We start from the raw sequence: 19,666 nt of genomic DNA on the forward strand, positions 1-19,666 counted from the left end.
GTAGGAACAGCGCGAGTGAGGACAAAACACAGAGAAATATCATGTGGTGATTTGTAGGGTCGGTAAAGTATTTAAAGTCTCCCAGATGTAACAAACCAGCCTTCGGATATAGATGGGCCCACAGGTCAGGAGTGGATATGGGGCCCACTAAGGAAGGTGGCTATCAGGGCATTACAAAGACAGAAGCTACATCATGATATGTCAAAGAAGCTTCCACGAATACATTAAGAAATTTAACATTAGTTACTATCAAAAGATTTTGTGACGTTAGAAAATGGTCTTTAGTTTCTTTGGTTGTCGGAGCAAACCATTTTGAGATAGCTAAAAAATGTGAACATGTTCTCTCCACATAGGAGGAGTGCAGAGCCGAGGTTCTCTCTATGGTGGAGGAGGTTGGTCGCAAGATTATCTCTCCAAGGAAAGAAGGTAGAGAAGGTTGGACGCATGGTTATCTCTCCAAGGGAGGAAGGCGGAGCCAAGGTTTTCTCCGTGGTAGATGAGGTTGGACACAAGGTGAAAGTAAAGAGATATATAATAGTTGGCTTAATGTTTTCATATAGACATTTTTTAGGTGGTGGTAACGAATATATTTGTAACATACAATATATTTAGGTGTAAAAAATAGACTTTTAATGGTAACATATATACAAAATTTGTAAATAGATATAAACTAGGTGATACCTCGTGCTACAGCACGGGATTATATATTTTGTTAGTTATTTTTTTTGTAATTTATATTTTTGTAATATGGTTTTTTATTTTGACTTATTTTCTTTGTTTATATAGTGTTTATTGTATATTTGGGGTTATACAGTAAATTGGAAATCCTAATAGAGTAAGTAGTTTGTAAAATGTAGTTTTTCACGGAAACAGATACACCGCAATATTAGATAGTAGTTTTGTAAGAGAATAGACACTCCGCAATATCGGATAGTAGTTTTGTAAGAGGATAGACACACCGCAATATCAGATAGTAGTTTTGTAAGAGGATGAATTTTTCTTTATTTTGGTTTGTCGTCAAAATAGAAGAAGTTGCTTGTTAAATTTTAGTGTGAGATATTTCAATGCTTAGGAAACCATTGTATTTATAGTGAGATTAGGTATATTTAGGTTATCATTTTGAAGTTAATATTTGATATATCAAATATTAATAAAATTATAAAAAACCAATTTAATTTATAGTTTGATAAAAATATCTGTTTTAACGGGTTTAACTTAAACTTTTTATATATTTTAAAATTTTTAAGAGTAAAAATATTAATATTACTTAAATATTTTATAGACTTAAATATATTATAATATTTTAAACTTTCAACGGAGTTCAAATATTTATAATAATTTAAACATTCTATAAAAATTTAAATATTTATAATCTCTTAAACTTTTTTTAAAAACGTAAATATATTATAATATGTTTACTTTTTAAAAATTTAAATATGCTCAAATATAGAACCAAATTAAATTGTTAAATTTGGATACCTGATAAATCAAGCTTCTGGCTCATTTGTACTCAAAACAGATTAGTCATATATCTATAGTGATTATGAACCATATTCCAAAATATTTAGTCGATATGCGATATACGGTACACATTTTCTGTAAATTAGTTTACAACTTTACATATATATCATTTCTGCGTTTATTATTCTTTCCATCTATACTAATCATAATTAATTACTATAATTTCGTTAAGTAAATATTGAAAAATCTAAACTAAATGATGATTTATTTTTATTTAATTATATTAAGTTGATTTGTTGTTTCCGTAAATATCTTACAATATAAAAGTAAATCAAATAAGTTTACATATATATACAATTTCGTATTTAATCTATTGATTATTTTGGAAACAACAAAGTCACAATCCATAAGTATTAAAAATTTCTCATTATTATTAATATTCGTAATAATTATAGGGATTAAGTATGATAGTAGTTAATATTTGATATTACTGAAGTCATTAAATACTCGGATACCAGTTTCCTTATTTATAGGGATTATACCTCGGTTTGGTGATGGAAATAACTATTCTTGAACCAAACCAAAAACAGGATCCGAATATTATAAACTTGGAGTACAAACAGATCCGCAGATTTTTTTTCTTCTATTTCCGGGTTAAGGAGGATCCGTGTCCCGACCCGGTCGTAATTTAGTTGTCGACCAAAGGGTATAATGTTCATTAAGCAAAATTGTAACTATAGGTTAATTTAATTAATTTAAGTGATTCTCTAATCATTTTTAATGAAAACCTACCAAAACAAAGTCATGGTCCAATTTGAATCTAGTGAGTACTTCAGCTTTAATAATATAGATCAATGTATTATAGCAAACAAAATTTATATAATTGTAACACCCGCAAACCAATTTTTGGTATTTTGGTAAGGGTGTCGATCGACACCTTCTAGTGAGGCATCGATCGACACCAGTTGTGGCCGGTTTGGTCGGTTCAATTTTAATTGTCCGGTTTGCGGAGTTGGTTTAGGGAAAACCCTAGCTCGGGTTTTTAAGGAGGGAGCTCGAGTTTTTCTCCTCTCTTGGCCGCTTTTGTCAAAAACAGAGAGAAAGAGGAGGAAAGCTTTGTTCTTGAGTTCCTGGGAGTTTTTGTGAGATTTTCTTGCTGTTCTTGGGAGATCTAAGGCTGGGAAGGTGTTAAAAGCTTGCTAGGAGTGAGGGAATTCGTCCTTATTGGTCAGAAACTTCCTGCAAAGAGGTGAGTGCATGACCATGGCTTATCTAAGCTAAGATCTCTAGATTCTATGTGATTTGGTGCTTATGTGGTTGTTTCTTTGAGTTCTCTATGATATTCCGTTGCTGTCTGGGCTGGGTTTGGCTTCTGGGAGTGCAAGGAGCGGATTGGAAAAGCTTGGAGGCGAGATTTGGAGTTTCTGATCGAGGGGAAATCGCTGCTCGGCATCGGTGTCGGTCGACACCAGTTGGGGTGTCGGTCGACACCAACGCGAGGACGGCTCGGGACTTTAGCGAGTGTCGAACGATGCCATGTGGAGGTGTCGGTCGATGCAAACTAGGGTTTCCGGGAGTGTCGGGCAGGGTGTCGGTCGACACCAGTTTGGTGTCGGTCGACACCAGATGTTCAGTATCGATCGACACCATCTGGTGTCGGTCGACACCCCTTGTTCAGTTACAATGGACGTCGCATGCTTTGTATATTGCCTGGTTTGTTTTATTGGTTGTTGTTTGTGGCATGTAGAGATCTTATTGCTTGTGTGTATAGCCCAGTAGATGGGAGGATTGCCTCACTGAGTGTTTATCAAATACTCATGCATCTCAATTTGTGTTTGTGGTGCAGGTAAAGGCAAAGTGTGATCGTGGAATCAAGGCAATGAAGAGGAGGATGTTCTAGGGACTCGATTGGATGTTGTCTGGCATTGCTAGGTTGCTAGAGTTGGGTCATTAGAAACATTGCTAGGTTGCTGGTTCCTTGTTTCTTGTTGTTTGGATTGATTATTGTTGAGGATTATGGTTATTGGTTTTTATTGGAGTATTATTGGATATTATGTTGGTATTGTTATTTCCGCTGATGTTTGTGATTGTGGTTAGGTGGCTAGTGGGTATGGGACCACTAGTTGTAGTTCTGTTTATTATATTATTATTTTTTTTTAAAAAAAAGGTCGGTCGTTTCATTTTGGTATCAGAGCCCTTACGTTTCTAGGTTTGGGTTCACTAGGTTTCTGTTGTGATGTTTGGGATTGCATGTCTTGATTGATTATGTGAGTTAGTCAATTGTGTGTGGCATGGAGTCCTAGAACATCCTCTTCGAGCCTTCAATGAGATTCCACGGTGAGTTATTGTTATGTTTCTTTGTGTGGTATTGATTTGTTTTCTGCTTGTTAGCCTCTGTTCTTGGAAGATCAGTGGTTAAGGTGTTTGAGTTGTTGGTCGTGGACGGGGACGTGGTCGTGGTCATTGTCGGGCGGGTCCCGAGGCCAGCGAGTGTGTAGTCCAGAGTTCCACGAGGAGGTACGTCAGAGGATCGCAAGCGTGTCAGGAGGGACAGGAGGGGATTAGCCGGTGAGCGTGCCGGGGGTGCTGGGAACCCAGGTGTGGGGTTGCAGCAGGTGGAGCCTAGGGTCGAGATGATCGCTTGGCGGATCTGTTGGCGTGCTGTTGGAGCGGTTACCGAGAGGGGTACCAGTGTAGGCTCCAGTTGTGCCACATGTGGCGGGGTGCAGTCGAGGGCTGCGGATGTTGAGGACTTTCCAACTTACGTTAAGAGGATGGAGCGGTTGTAGATGACCGGTATGAGATTATTCTCAAGAGGTATCGGGCCTAGAGAGGCGGATATGTGGACATATGCAGTTGGAGCAGATATTTCTCTGCTTGGTGGTTAATCCAGTTGGATATTATAAGTTGAGTGGGCAGGTGTAACATTGCAATGTTATACTCGGATCACAGGAGGTAGTTGTGTCGAGAGATGTTTATAGTCGTTAAGGATTGTTGCTCCTGAGGGGATGGTGATTCCCCTGAATACCGATAGCTCGAGGGGCTGAGGGCTCCGAGAGTGGCAGAGGGGATGTTGTTCTCCTGAGGGGATGAGTGGTTCCCCTGATACCGAGATCTTGAGGATTGTGGTCCAAGAGTGAGACGGTATAACTCGAAGACGCTGGTCCGAGAGTGAGATCGGTATGACTCGAAGGTTTCGACCTAAGAGTGGAAGAGTTGGGAGCAAGCAATTCCTAGGACGTGAGTATAAACATAACGATTGAATGTAGACCTCGAGAGATTTACGGTGGTTAAATCTTGGATTTTAGGATTATGTTGGCCGTTGGGCCAGGGTTTTATGAACCAGAGCGGTTATGAATGTGTGGCTGTTTTGCCAGGATTGTGAGGCCAGTGGTGCCGGAGTCCCAGGAAGGGGAGTTACAGTAGGATTGATTCAGGAGAGGCATGTTTGCCAGATACATAAGTTCACGGAAAGCCTTCATGGCAGGATAAACTAATCGTTGCAACGATGTTGGATGAAGTTCATTGGAGATGGACAGGGTTGCTAGATTCAAAGTTTTGGTAAGCTTGTTGGAGGGAATAAGTCAAGTGGCTTGAGTTAGAGGCCTGCAAAGTATTTGAAGCGGTGAATCAGAATATGCGAGCGTATGGTACTTGTTTGTTTTATTACGTTCGTATTGATGATTTGCTGTGGAGAATTGCCAAGCGGAAAGCTATCTTTGGAATAAGCTAACTTGTGGAAGATTCCCTAACTGGCAAGTTACTAGAGGTTTTTGGAGGAACAAGAGGGTTGATATTCAGGTGGGGGCGAGTTGATGTCGGCATACTTGAGTGTTGGTTTAGTTGAGCTGAAGAAGTAACTAGAGGATTTATGGAGCAAGAGATTCATACGTTCTAGTGTATCACCGTGGGGAGCGCCGGTGTTGTTTGTGAAGAAGAAGGATGGGAGTTTCCGGTTGTGTATTGATTATCGGGGGTTTGAACCGGGTCACTGTGAAGAACAAGTATCCTCTTCCTAGGATCGATGAGTTGTTGGATCAGTTGAGGGGTGCTACTTGGTTCTCCAAGGTAGATCTGGCGTCGGGTTATCATCAGATACCGATAGATGAGGCAGATGTGAGGAAGACTGCTTTCAGGACGAGATATGGGCACTATGAGTTTGTGGTGATGCCCTTCGGATTGACTAACGCGCCAGCAGCGTTTATGAGATTGATGAACAGTGTGTTTCAGGAGTTTCTGGATGTATCTGTCATCATTTTCATCGACGATATCCTGGTCTATTCTAAGAGTCCTGAGGAGCATGCAGTGCATTTGAGGGCAGTTATGGAGAAGCTGCGGGAGCAGAAGTTGTTTGCCAAGTTGAGCAAGTGTAGTTTTTGGCAGCGTGAGATGGGCTTTCTGGGTCACATTGTTTCTGCAGAGGGGGTTTCTGTAGATCCAAAGAAGATTCAGGCTATCAGAGATTGGCCTAGACCGCAGAATGCCACAGAGATCAGGAGCTTCCTTGGATTGGCAGGGTACTACAGGAGATTTGTGCAGGGGTTTGCAAGCAGAGCACGTCCTATGACTAAGTTGACAAGGAAGGATGTTCCTTTTGTCTGGTCAGAAGAGTGTGAGGAAGGCTTTGCAAGCCTGAAGGAGATGTTGACTACTGCGCCAGTGTTGGCTTTGCCTGAGCAGGGAGAACCCTATGTGGTTTATACAGATGCATCTAGAGTTGGGTTGGGTTGTGTTCTGATGCAGCATGGGAAGGTGATTGCTTATGCTTCGCGGCAGTTGCGGGTGCATGAAGGCAACTATCCTACTCATGATTTGGAGATGGGTGCGGTAGTTTTTGCCCTGAAGATTTGGAGGTCTTATCTTTATGGTGCAAAGGTACAGGTGTTTACAGATCATAAGAGCCTGAAGTATATATTCACTCAGCCTGAACTGAATTTGAGACAGAGGCGGTGGATGGAGCTTGTGGCAGATTATGATTTGGAGATAGCCTATCATCCTGGAAAGGCTAACACGGTTGCAGATGCTCTGAGTCGGAAGAGGGTAGCTTCGGCTCAGGAGCAGGAGATGGAGTCACTGGTAGGGGAGATCAGTGCTTTGAGCTTGTGTGCTGTTTCACAGGAACCGTTGGGTTTGGAAGCAGTAGATAGAGCAGATCTTCTGAGTAGAGTGCGGTTGGCTCAGGAGAAGGATTTGGGGCTGGTGAATGCCTCTAAGGATGTGGATTCAGAGTATCAGGTCTCAGATAATGGTACTATCTTGGTGCACGGTCGTGTGTGTGTGCCCAAGGATGAGGAGTTGAGACAGGAGATTCTGAGAGAGGCTCATGCGAGCAAGTTATCCATTCATCCAGGAGCGACTAAGATGTACCGTGACCTCAAGAGGTACTATCATTGGGTCGGGATGAAGAAGGATGTGGCTAGTTGGGTTTCGAGGTGTGATGTGTGTCAGCTAGTGAAGGCTGAGCATCAGGTTCCTGGCGGGTTACTGAAGAGTTTACCCATTCCTGAGTGGAAGTGGGATATGATCACCATGGATTTTGTGGTGGGTTTGCCAGTGTCACGGACCTTTGATGCTATTTGGGTCATTGTGGACCGGTTGACTAAGTCAGCACATTTTCTGGCCATTAAGAAGACTGATGGAGCAGCGGTCTTGGCTAAGAAGTATGTGAGGGAGATTGTCAGGTTGCATGGGGTGCCAGCGAGCATTGTGTCTGATAGGGATTCTAAGTTCACTTCGGTGTTCTGGAAGGCATTTCAGGCAGAGATGGGCACTAAGGTGCATATGAGTACAGCTTATCATCCCCAGACAGATGGACAGTCTGAGAGGACGATCCAGACACTGGAGGATTTGCTGAGGATGTGTGTGTTGGATTGGGGTGGCCATTGGGCAGATCACCTGAACCTGGTAGAGTTTGCTTACAACAACAGTTATCAGGGGAGTATTAAGATGGCTCCTTATGAGGCTTTGTATGGGAGACCATGTCGTACACCATTATGCTGGACTCAGGTGGGGGAGAGGAGCATGTTTGGTGCTAGTTTTGTTCAGGAGACCTCAGAGAAGATTCGGGTTCTCAAGCTGAACATGAAGGAGGCTCAGGATAGGCAGAGGAGTTATGCTGATAAGAGGAGGAGAGATCTTGAGTTTCAGGTAGGAGACAGAGTGTACCTCAAGATGGCCATGTTGCGGGGTCCGAACAGGTCATTGTCAGAGACTAAGTTGAGTCCGAGGTATATGGGTCCATTCAGAGTGATTGAGCGGGTTGGACCAGTGGCATATAGATTGGAGTTACCTGAGGTGATGCGTGCATTTCATAAGGTTTTCCATGTGTCTATGTTGCGGAAGTGTCTCCGTGAGGGAGAGGAGGTGTTGGCTAAGATTCCTGAGGATCTTCAGCCTAACATGACTTTGGAGGCGAGACCAGTGAGGGTTCTCGAGAGGAGGATCAAGGAACTTCGGAAGAAGAAGATTCCTTTGATGAGAGTCCTGTGGGACTGTGATGGTGTTGAGGAGCAGACTTGGGAGCCTGAGGCAAGGATGAAGGCAAGGTTCAAGAAGTGGTATGAGAAGCAAGCCGCGACTTGAGCTTGTTTAGCCTGGTCCCATCTGTAATCCGTGGCTGGAGCGGGAATGGAGTATTCCAGCCCATCTCTCTTGTTACTCGGTCGCTTGGGGTGGTTGGTTGTGCGACTCAGTAACAAGATGAGGTGGTGTTGGGGTACAAAGTTTCCGCGAGGCGGGGTTGCGAAGTTAAGTTTCCTGAACAAGAGTTTCCAAAAGTGGAAAGTGCTAAATATGGAAAGTTTTACGGGAGTTAGAATTTGTCCATTTTAGCGGTGGGAAGCCTCGGAGGGGCTTTGTGGCCTTTGTGGCGGACTTTCGAGTCAGGGTGCATGTGTGTGGCGGTCTTTTTAGACAGTGTGTGTGGCCTTAGTGGCGGGCTTTTAGCCAATTGTGTGGCCTTTGTGGCGGGCTTTTAGCCAATTGTTGGCCTTTGTGGCGGGCTGTTTAGCCAGAGTGTCTTTGTGACGGTCCTTCGGGACAGATGGTCTTTGTGACGGTCCTTCGGGACAGATGGTCTTTGTGATGGTCCTTCGGGACAGATGGTCTTTGTGACGGTCCTTCGGGACAGATGGTCTTTGTGACGGTCCTTCGGGATAGATGGTCTTTGTGACGGTCCTTCGGGACAAGTGGCCTTGGTGGCGGTCCTCTTTAGGACATTTGTTTTGGCCTTGGTGGCGGTCCTCGTTAGGACATTTTGTTGGCCTTTGTGGCGGCCCTTGTGGCGTGTGTATGATCCTTGTGTGGTCATGAGGTATCCCGGTGAGGGGATATGTGGTTGGTAGGACATTGAGATGTTTCTACGCGAGCCACGGAAAGGAAACATGGGTAGGGATAGGACTCAGACGTGTTCAGAATCGTTTGCTCGCGACTCTTGGGGGACTTAGGTTCTCCTAGTACTGCTATATTCAGAGACTTTGTGGCTCGGGAGTATGGTTGGTATATCGACTTCGGATGACGATCCGGGGGCGCGCTGTAGGGTGGCAACCCGAGAGACGAGTTTGGGCTTTTCCTTATATATTATGGCATGCGGGCTTAGGCCTGATGAGGAGCCAACATTGGCATGCAGACTTAGGTCTGATGATGAGCCGATGAAACTCAAGGTCTAGGCCTATGAGTAAAGGAAAGTCCAAAAAGTCAAGAGCAAATGACGCCTGGAGCGTGAGTCTATCGCCTAGAGGTGACCTTCTGTAGATCAGTCGAAGGAGTGCGGGCCGTGGAGACGGTTGCACGGGAGTCCTTGACTGATGGTTGTTTGAGATTCGAGGACGAATCTAGTTTGGTGGGGGAGAATTGTAACACCCGCAAACCAATCGACACCAGTTGTGGCCGGTTTGGTCGGTTCAATTTTAATTGTCCGGTTTGCAGAGTTGGTTTAGGGAAAACCCTAGCTCGGGTTTTTAAGGAGGGAGCTCGAGTTTTTCTCCTCTCTTGGCCGCTTTTGTCAAAAACAGAGAGAAAGAGGAGGAAAGCTTTGTTCTTGAGTTCCTGGGAGTTTTTGTGAGATTTTCTTGCTGTTCTTGGGAGATCTAAGGCTGGGAAGGTGTTAAAAGCTTGCTAGGAGTGAGGGAATTCGTCCTTATTGGTCAGAAACTTCCTGCAAAGAGGTGAGTGCATGACCATGGCTTATCTAAGCTAAGATCTCTAGATTCTATGTGATTTGGTGCTTATGTGGTTGTTTCTTTGAGTTCTCTATGATATTTCGTTGCTGTCTGGGCTGGGTTTGGCTTCTGGGAGTGCAAGGAGCGGATTGGAAAAGCTTGGAGGCGAGATTTGGAGTTTCTGATCGAGGGGAAATCGCTGCTCGGCATCGGTGTCGGTCGACACCAGTTGGGGTGTCGGTCGACACCAACGCGAGGACGGCTCGGGACTTTAGCGAGTGTCGAACGATGCCATGTGGAGGTGTCGGTCGATGCAAACTAGGGTTTCCGGGAGTGTCGGGCAGGGTGTCGGTCGACACCAGTTTGGTGTCGGTCGACACCAGATGTTCAGTATCGATCGACACCATCTGGTGTCGGTCGACACCCCTTGTTCAGTTACAATGGACGTCGCATGCTTTGTATATTGCCTGGTTTGTTTTATTGGTTGTTGTTTGTGGCATGTAGAGATCTTATTGCTTGTGTGTATAGCCCAGTAGATGGAAGGATTGCCTCACTTAGTGTTTATCAAATACTCATGCATCTCAATTTGTGTTTGTGGTGCAGGTAAAGGCAAAGTGTGATCGTGGAATCAAGGCAATGAAGAGGAGGATGTTCTAGGGACTCGATTGGATGTTGTCTGGCATTGCTAGGTTGCTAGAGTTGGGTCATTAGAAACATTGCTAGGTTGCTGGTTCCTTGTTTCTTGTTGTTTGGATTGATTATTGTTGAGGATTATGGTTATTGGTTTTTATTGGAGTATTATTGGATATTATGTTGGTATTGTTATTTCCGCTGATGTTTGTGATTGTGGTTAGGTGGCTAGTGGGTATGGGACCACTAGTTATAGTTCTGTTTATTATATTATTATTTTTTTTAAAAAAAAAGGTCGGTCGTTTCATTAATATACAACAAATTTTAGTATATTTTTGTTAAATTAACTTTATTTACAAAATATTAAACCCGCACATTGGACGGGTCATTAACTAGTTTTATATAACGTTTTGACTAGTGATATATTTTCTAGGGAAAATAATTTTTCAAATATTAAATCGAAAAGTATAGAGTTTTCTTCGTAAAATTGTAAAAACAAAATAACCTATTTCTGTAAAATTGTAAAAGAAAATTGCCTGTTTCTGTAAATTTGGCATAATTAAACCCTTGTATATAAAGGCCGACCCATGAGTTATTTTTAGGGTTTTTGTTACCGTCTTCTCCGTTTGCTCTCTTCTTCTTTGATCTGTTGCTCAGAGACGACAATGGCTGCACAGCAAAATCCGTTACCGCAAGGAGGTAACATATTTAGAAAATTTTATTAGTTACTATGGTGTAATGATTAAATCATCAATCAGTTATATAAATGACTCGGCCCAATTAGTGGGTTTTGTATAATTCATTCGTTAGGGATGGAAATTTCATTAGTTAGGTTGGTGATTACTTTGTTCCTCTATGTACTCGATTCACTCCTGATGACAGAGATATAAATTTCATTAGAGTGTTTTTGTTTATTTTGTTTCCTTCCACATGTTTCATTCATTTAGGTAATATCTCTGTCCCTCTATGTACCCGATTCGCTCCTAATGCCAGAGAGGTAATTGAGGAGTTTTTGCTACCAACACTCTCGCAAACACCACCATTACGTGGTACGGGTTTAATAGAATTTGGTGAGTTAGGGCTGTTCATTTCGGGTCAGCGTCCATGGGAGCCAACTGCCTATCCATATTTCCATGTGAACCACTTTTGGTTGTTTGTTCGACGATGGTCGTACGAGTCTAGCAGAGATGTTGGTTCATTTGGGAAGTGGAAAGTTGCAGGAAAGGCGACAGGTATTCACAGTCAAGATGGTCGATTCATCATAGGCTATGTGCAGAAATTTGACTTGGTGAAAGACGGACTCAGAACTGGTTGGTATCAGCATGAATATAGACGTTACTCCAATGCCACTTTTGAAGAGGTGGTTATTAGTCATTTGGTATATGATTCCTCTAAACGTGACCTGGCGCCTGATCATATTTACCATGGAGGTCCTGATCAGAATGTTGTTGGTCTCCAACCTGCAGCTCAGAATGTTAATCCCAAGCATCCAGTGATGATCCCTAAGATGGAGTGATGATCCCAGCATGGAGATGCCCAACCTGTAGTATCAGGTGCAGTTTTTGTGATTCCATTTTGTGATGAATATTTTAAAAGCATATTGTGTGCTTTTTTTTACCCTGCCCGTGGATTGATTTTATATATTTTGTTGACATGACAAACCAAAGAAAAATTATTATCGTCGACATGTTGAGATAGAGAGAGATAGACAGTGTTAACAATATTAGCAAAGTACGGTGTCTCCCACCGCTAGTAAAAGGGTTTCACGCACGTGCCACCCAAAAACTAAATAATGATGATAATCTTAATAAGTAAGAACGACAATGTTAAGAAAAAACTAATAATAATATGCTAGAAGAGATAAATAAATACTAAATAGTAGAGGTAATACTAAAGTAACATATGATGAGTTCGTCTTTCTTTCGTTAAATAGTAACATATTTTGTTTGTGTTCTTAGTTTCGTAAAAAAATAGCTTACAAACTGAAATATTTTGTTCAGAAGAAAAGGATGAAAAGCAATATTTTGTCACATGTAGTAGCAATGATGTATATAAAATATTTTGTAACGCTTGTCGAATTCACATTAAAGTCCGTACGCCAAGCAATAATATATCATGGGCGGTTAGATTACGACCGGAGACCTTTTTGACCACCGTGATGGTCCATACGGATTGCGCTACGATGTGGCAGTTAGTGGCGGTGGTGTAACATTATGCAGCCACATGACGCAACCATTTCTTAGTTTTTTTTTATTTTATTTTTATTGTAGGAACTCGACAAACGAGGTTTTACTATAAATCAATAAGTTATGATAGAGCACATCATTTTCTACTGGTCTGGATTTAGTAAATAATTTTCATTAAATCATCATATTTTGGTGTATCTAGAAGGGTTTCTCCGCACCTTCGTTATGAAGTATGAACAAATGCTATTTTATTTTGGTCAACGTATTCTTATTTTTTAGTCTATGGGTAGTTTACATATGCTGTCGAGACTCGAGTTTTGTTTCTACAACGTGACACGTGAGATATGGGCATATATGGACTTTGGTTCAATACTCGTTTTACGCCAATTTCATGTTATCATCTATATTCGAGAACCTAAAAATAGTACTAAGCAAAACAGATAAAAGATTAGTATCGTGCCTAATCTTAAAGAGGCATTAAACAGAAAGTATTTTAACGAAACTATTGGGAGATGGAGAAAAAAATAGTACACCAGATCAACAGTCGAAATGACAAGTTGAAATTACAAAAGTCATGAATATTTAGAAGATCATGATTAGGAAGATTTACATTTATCTCTAATGTATTATTTACATTTATATACATATATATATATATATATATATATATATTAGATTGGAAACTTCTAAACTATATCTCTACATAAGAAAGAATGCATATTGTATAATAATCATGAGCGTTAATACAATTATTCTGTTAACATGGTGTTCTTACCTTCATCAATTTATCAAATTCTAAAGACAAAAGATTATTTGTAGTTGTACCTATAAAAGTATTCACAAAAATCACATAATATCGTGTTCTTCGACAAATTCTATCTTGTATAAGATTTGATGGCCAAACCACTCAGCCTTTCTTGTCACTACAAAGTTTTTAGTATAATAAATTTTCAAAAAGGAGTTAAAAATATAATAATGAGTATTATATACCACGTGCGACACAAAATCTAGAATGAATGAATATTATAGTACGAAGATAAATGATAAATCCTATGAAATAGTACACATTGTCACATTATATGATCCGATGTTTATATAGGAATGAATATAGGATCAACATTTCTACTATATATATGGTTTGAATGGTGACTGCGATCGGAGTGGCCAAATCCGTCAGCAGTTTAGTCCTCTCTAAAAATAGGGCGGACAGCAGACCGCTGCAGACTAATTTTATTTATAAACAAAAATAGTGCGCAGTTGGTCCACATCGATTTTCTTCCCTTATATTTTAGTTCGCACTACTGCAGATTACATTTGATGAATGATAAATAAAAAGTGGTCAAGTGTGCAGACGAATTTGTCCACCAGACTGCTACAACCATTCAAACCAATCTTAGATACTCTTTTTTCAAATAGTATTTAAATAATAAATTTACTCATGAGTTCTTGAATAAAGAAACATGTGAGTTCGAAAGAACATAATCATGAAAAGCAAGATTTTCTTAAAATTGTTCAAGTCACATGTAGGGTCTTTTCGAAAATCTGAACTTGTGGATAAAATTGTTCAAGTCACATGTAGGGTCTTTTCGAAAATCGGAACTTGTGGAGAACTAATGGATCTGATTGGTAACGTAACAAAAGCTGTACAGAAAAGCTGTAAGCTGAAGCTGTAAGCTTTTACGGAATAGTGCAAAGCTGTAAGAAACAGCTGTACATGAAAGCTGTACAAAAAAGCTGAGAGTAAAACTTTTATTAAAGTTTTTGGTAAAGTTTTTGTGATTAGCAAAAATTCAAAGCTGTACCGTTTGTAAAGCTTTGTTTGTGTTTACCAATCAAACTCAATAATACAGAAAGGGTGGTTAGCAGTGGTAGAGCTAGAGCCAGATTTTAGAGGGGTCAAAAAAATTCTCTTTTCAATAGGGTAAAAATACAAAATTTAGGAAGTCAAAACAAAATTTTAGTTAGTTTATAGGGTAAAAATGCAAACTTTTTAGAGGATCAAAATGAAAATTTTGTTTTAATGAGGTCAAAATGCAAAATTTGAATGTATCAGACTGAAAATTTTAAATTTAACAGGGTCAAAATACAGAATTGAGGAGAATCATTTTGGTATTTTTAAATAAAAATATACCAAAAAATTTAGTGGGGTTAGCTGACTCTTCTTTCTTAACTGCCTCCGCCCCCTGATGGTTAGATTGAGACCGGAGACCTTTTTGACCACCATGATGGTACGTACTACGATACGGTGGGGTGGTTAGTAGCGGTGGTGACCAATATGCAGCCACGTCATATACGGCCATATCTTCTTTCTTTCTTCTTTTTTGGTTGGATTATATCCAACAATCTCCCCTTCAATCCAAGGACCACGCCTCCTCGAGATGACAACTCCATCTCGAACCGATCCCACTTGGACCAATAATAAACCCCTTCTTGGGCCCCCATTACTCGGGTTAACAAGAGGCATGTCCTTATCCACATTTCTAAATCCACCAGAATTTTTAACCTTGGGCTCTGATACCATGTTAAATTTGGGCTTATCATGGACTTCTAACTAAAAACTAATTGGCAATTAGTAGATTGACCCTAACCCTTTATATATTAATGATAGTCCCTTCAAACTTCAGATGTGGGACTTGGATTGTATCCAACAATCTCCCCTTCAATCCAAGGACCACGCCTCCTCGAGATGACAACTCCATCTCGAACCGATCCCACTTAGACCGATAATAAACCCCTTCTTGGGCCCCCATTACTCGGGTTAACAAGAGGCATGTCCTTATCCACTTTTTCTAAATCCACCAGGATTTTTAACCTTGGGCTCTGATACCATGTTAAATTTGGGCTTATCATGTTGGATAATTCCAACTTGTGGAAGAAGCTATCTCCTAGGAAGTTGCCAAAAGAGATAGAATAGGAAAAAGAAAAGTTCCTAAGATCAATAAGTTGTAATATGTTAATTCTAATAGGTTTAGGAAAATAAGAAGGGACAGTTGCATTTTTAGTACCTTTATTTGCATTTAAAAGAGAACGTAGACCTTATATTCGTTTTTCAAGAAACATAACCACTAAGGATGCTGAAATTACAGTTGACCCCTCACGACCAAACAAAAAACAGAAGCCAAAATGACATATTTAACCCGATGAAGTCTGCAATAGATATCTTTAAGCTTGATTTCAAACTGACATCAAAAGGGAGACTTCAAAGTAAGTCTCCTTTTTAATTATAGGTTAAATATTAATTTTAAAAATTATAAAAAATAATTTGATTAACCGTTTGATGAAATAATAACCACATAGACTTCCTGCATTGTAATAAAATAATTTTACATATAAACTAGTAAAATTAAGGGAGGTAAAGCTGATTAGGTTAAAATTATTTGATTTAGGGTTTCCTTAAGTAGACTTCTCTGTAGACTATTGGTGGTTGACTTTTCTATGCCATCAACTATTAATAATTAGTCCTGGGCGTTCGGTCAGAATCGAGAGAACCGAACCGATTAAACCGAGATGTTCGGTTTTCGACAGCATCTATGAGAGGATCAACAAACCGATCGGCGAAATTAATTTGGTAATTCGATTCCCAGTTCGGTTTGGCGAGACACATAACCAATCGGTTTTAATTAACCGAGTTATATATACCTAATTTTCACTAACCCTAACCCTAATAATTTTCATTTCTTTCTCTTCCAACTTCTGCCTCTCTCTCTCTGGCGGCGATAAGCGATTCTGAAACTGAAAAAATCTGTCACTCATCAAATCATCTTCGTAATCACCTTTCTTCTTCATCTTCGCCATCTACAGCTCTTCTCTCTATCATACATGGTGTAGAGATCGACCTTTTAGCTGTCCAAACCCTAATCTCGAGTTTTAGACTGGTAATGGCTTTGTTGAGGTGTTTGGACGGGTCTGCGCTTCTCCTACGGCGGGTCTCTTGCTCAGATCTGGTTCCCGATGGTGCACCGTCGGTTTAATCTCAGATCTGCTTTTCGCCGGTGGTCTCGTCTCCTCGTTGTTCGTGTCGTGGCGGAGCTCGAAGGTTGGTTAAGGTGGCGCATTCCGGGGCTGATTCTCTGCGGTTTGCCGTCGTGGTCTTTTTGATGTCGTGTCTCAATTTTGGGTCACGGCTCCTAGTGTGGGTCGCTGGTGGTGCAGTCTGAATCGGAGCGAGTGGCGGCTTGGTTCTTCTCCGGTGTGGCAATGGACTTTGTGTTCATTCCGGTAAGATCTCTCCTCGGCTTGTGGTCCTCCGGTGCTTTAAGCATTGGTTGGATCGGGATTTTGGTTGTTGTCGTGGTGTTCTTTGTTGTGTTGTGTGGAAGGCTAGTTGTGAAGCTTAGAGCATCATTATCGTTTGTTGCAGTGTGTTGATTATTGAGTTGTTTGGTGTTTTGTTTCATAAACCCCATCGTCTGAGGTTTGATTTATAACACCATTTATTTCCTTGGTCTACAGAACAAGCATAGTGGGAGGGAGGTCTTTGAGATTGGTCTGATGTTAATGTTATAACTGAAGAGACGATTGTGGTTTCATTAGAACCTATCATAGTGATTGTGATATTTCCATTTATTTGTAAGTTGAAATAAATAATTTGATGATGTTTCTTGTTGCAGCCATGGAGCTTGCTCTCCCATTGGAGAAGCTACTAGGTGGGGAGTTATTACATAGTAGTACATCTTTTAAAGATTAAGTGGCTTTGTTACAAGTGAGAGAGACTGAGAGCTTTGGCCTGCAATTTTATGACATTTTGATTTTTAAAAATGGTCAATAGTTAGTTTGATGCATCTAGTTAATTAGGTTTAGACTTTTTAGTCTTGTCTTCATCATTTATATGATTTAACAAATCCTTTCTTTGTCAAAGTTGTGTGTGGGTTTGTTTTTTATGTGACATTTTCAGCTGGGAAACATAGGAGGGCATTTGAATGTTGCAGCTGAAACAAAGCTCCCAAGAGAAGTAGGCTACCCATCACGACTCATGTCTTAGACGTCTCACCTGATGCTCCATGGTTCAAACTTGCAGGTTCTGAAACTGACATAGCAACGGTTGTCAAGAATTTTTAATGAAGCTGAAGCTAGTGAAGGAGGATATGAGAAAAATGTTCTCTCTCTTGAACTGGTTTTCATCAACTTGCTTCTCCGGTAGCTGTAGAGTTTTGGTGGTGAAGATGGGAAGGAAAAAGCAAGAAACCTCAATCTTCTTATTTTAAGGTCCACACACGATACACATTTTATTGTAAAAGTTTCGTCTTTGAGAACTAACTGAGAATTCCAGAGAATTTTAATGGAATTTTCTTAATTTGGTTCCCTTTATGTTGCATTATTGGTGGTGTTATGGATGAATTTGGTTAATTTGGTTCCCTTTATGTATGAATTTTGAAATTCTCAAATTGGAGTTTATGGATATGGTGAATGTTCATTGAATTCTGAAATTCTCAAATTGCTACGAGACCGATGATTACATTGCACAAAGCAAGAATTGGATAATGGATTCATCATTGCTTAATCGATAGTTTGTGTTCACAGAGTTATGTATAAATAATCTGCTCATTTTAATACAACAAAAACAAACCGTCTCTCATGTATCTAAACTGAGTGATCAAGACAATATACCTTTTATCACATTTTTCCAAAATTGAAACATCATTACACTTTACTTCTTCAACAGATCATATCACATTGAGCATTTAAAATCCTAAGAGGATCCATTCAGGAACTTGTCGACTCTATGATTAGTTGAAGCTGAGAGAAACTTCATGCAAATAGGAGGTTTAACTCCAGCTATAGCAAGCACTGAACTTGGCAAAGTTCTCCACGCACATGTCAATCGCAAAGTTCCCCACGCACATGTCAATCGCAAAGTTAGAGATAGAATTGTTGTAGAAAAAGTTTAACTTAAATATCAATAGAAAAAGAAAATGAATATAAATTTTTTATAAAAGATAAAAAAAATTCAATTAAAGACTTTTTCAATTATACAGACTTCACACAGAACTCCAACACGTTGACTTCAAAAATAAGTCTAAGTTAATGACCTAACTGCCTAAGAAAACCAAAAACTTGATTTCTCCATATGTATAATATATAATCATGTCAAAAACATATAGAAGCAAGTACATAACATATATCAAAGAATACAACAAAAAAATCTTAAAAATTATTCACCAATGTGCAATAATTTGGTTTTCAAATAATGCTGACTTCATGTTCACATCAACGAGTAGACATAAAAAAGACTATACGAGGATAACTTCAAATGAAGTCTATTTCTTGGGGTCTATTTTTGCAATTACAATTTTACAAAGCAGACTGCGAATGAAGTCTACCATAACCGGTTGACTTCTTTTGTGGTCTTCCTTTGTTAATTTTTTGGTTAGTTTTGCAATTAAATAGATAAAACAAGGTAGACTTCAATGGAAAGTTCAACCGGTTAACTTCAAATATAGTCGACTATGGTTATTTTTGCAATTGACCAACCCATTGACTTTACAGTAGACTTCTGTCTACTAAGTAGACTTTAACTATCCGTCAACCAGAAAAAGCAAACTTCGTCGTGGTTAGTTTTGCAATTGACCAAGTTTGACTTTCGCCAAGTAGACTTCGTATGAAGTCTACATTAATGACGACTTCGTTTCCAGTCTGCCGTGGTCATTTTTGCAATTGACCAACAATTGCATTTTTTAAATAGTAGACTTCTTTTGCAGTCAACTAATTATTTTAATATATTTTTAATATATTAATATTACGGTCAATGCTTAAATAGTTTGGTCAATTGCAAAAATAGTCACTATGGAAGTCTACTCGTTTATTATTGTAAGAAGACTTCGTCCGGCAGTCATAACTAAAAAGTCAAGAATTTGGTCAATTGCAAAAATACACCTTAGTAGACTGCAAATGAAGTATCTGACGGAAAGATTATAATGCAGTCTGAACCATATTTTTTTGTTTTCAAATGAAATTAAGGAGACTGAAATTGCAGTCTACGGGCTCGAAACTCGATAAATTTTTAATTGCAAAATTGACCACAGAGTAGACTTTACATGATATTATGACGGTTAGACTAACAAATAAAGTCTACTTTCGCAAAAAAAAATCAAGGAAAATCATGAAATCTACCGGAAAATAACCTTATCGGTGGTTGTTTCGCAATGTCAAGCACCGAGGACGTCGTCTTTAGTCACCACAGAAGAAACCCAGCACCAATTTAATCACTATCCAAGAATCATGACATATAAC

At 39.9% G+C, this 19,666-nt stretch overlaps 1 protein-coding gene and 1 long non-coding RNA gene across 2 annotated transcripts; both read left to right on the forward strand.

The window, feature by feature from the left end:
* Positions 1 to 10,871: 10,871 nt before the first annotated feature.
* Positions 10,872 to 12,008, forward strand: LOC109129918 (uncharacterized). Its single transcript, XM_019238961.2, has 2 exons — positions 10,872 to 10,949; positions 11,198 to 12,008. The coding sequence occupies exons 1-2, from the start codon at positions 10,916 to 10,918 to the stop codon at positions 11,764 to 11,766; spliced, it is 603 nt and encodes a 200-aa protein (XP_019094506.1). The 5' UTR covers positions 10,872 to 10,915; the 3' UTR covers positions 11,767 to 12,008.
* Positions 12,009 to 16,120: 4,112 nt separating this feature from the next.
* On the forward strand, positions 16,121 to 17,854 carry LOC147923723 (uncharacterized). Its single transcript, XR_015587734.1, has 2 exons — positions 16,121 to 16,654; positions 16,889 to 17,854. It is a non-coding gene; the product is annotated as an uncharacterized LOC147923723 (long non-coding RNA).
* The last annotated feature ends 1,812 nt before the right edge of the window (positions 17,855 to 19,666 follow it).

This window comes from Camelina sativa, chromosome 17, assembly GCF_030686135.1.
Source record: "Camelina sativa cultivar CO46 ecotype springtype chromosome 17, ASM3068613v1".
Lineage (NCBI taxonomy): Eukaryota > Viridiplantae > Streptophyta > Magnoliopsida > Brassicales > Brassicaceae > Camelina > Camelina sativa.

Bases quoted from the DNA above. Each gene is read 5' to 3' on its own strand.
- LOC109129918 (XM_019238961.2), top strand. From the start codon at position 10,916: ATGGCTGCACAGCAAAATCCGTTACCGCAAGGAG. The intron at 10,950-11,197 runs GTAACATATTTA...TCATTCATTTAG, and splicing joins AAATCCGTTACCGCAAGGAG to GTAATATCTCTGTCCCTCTA.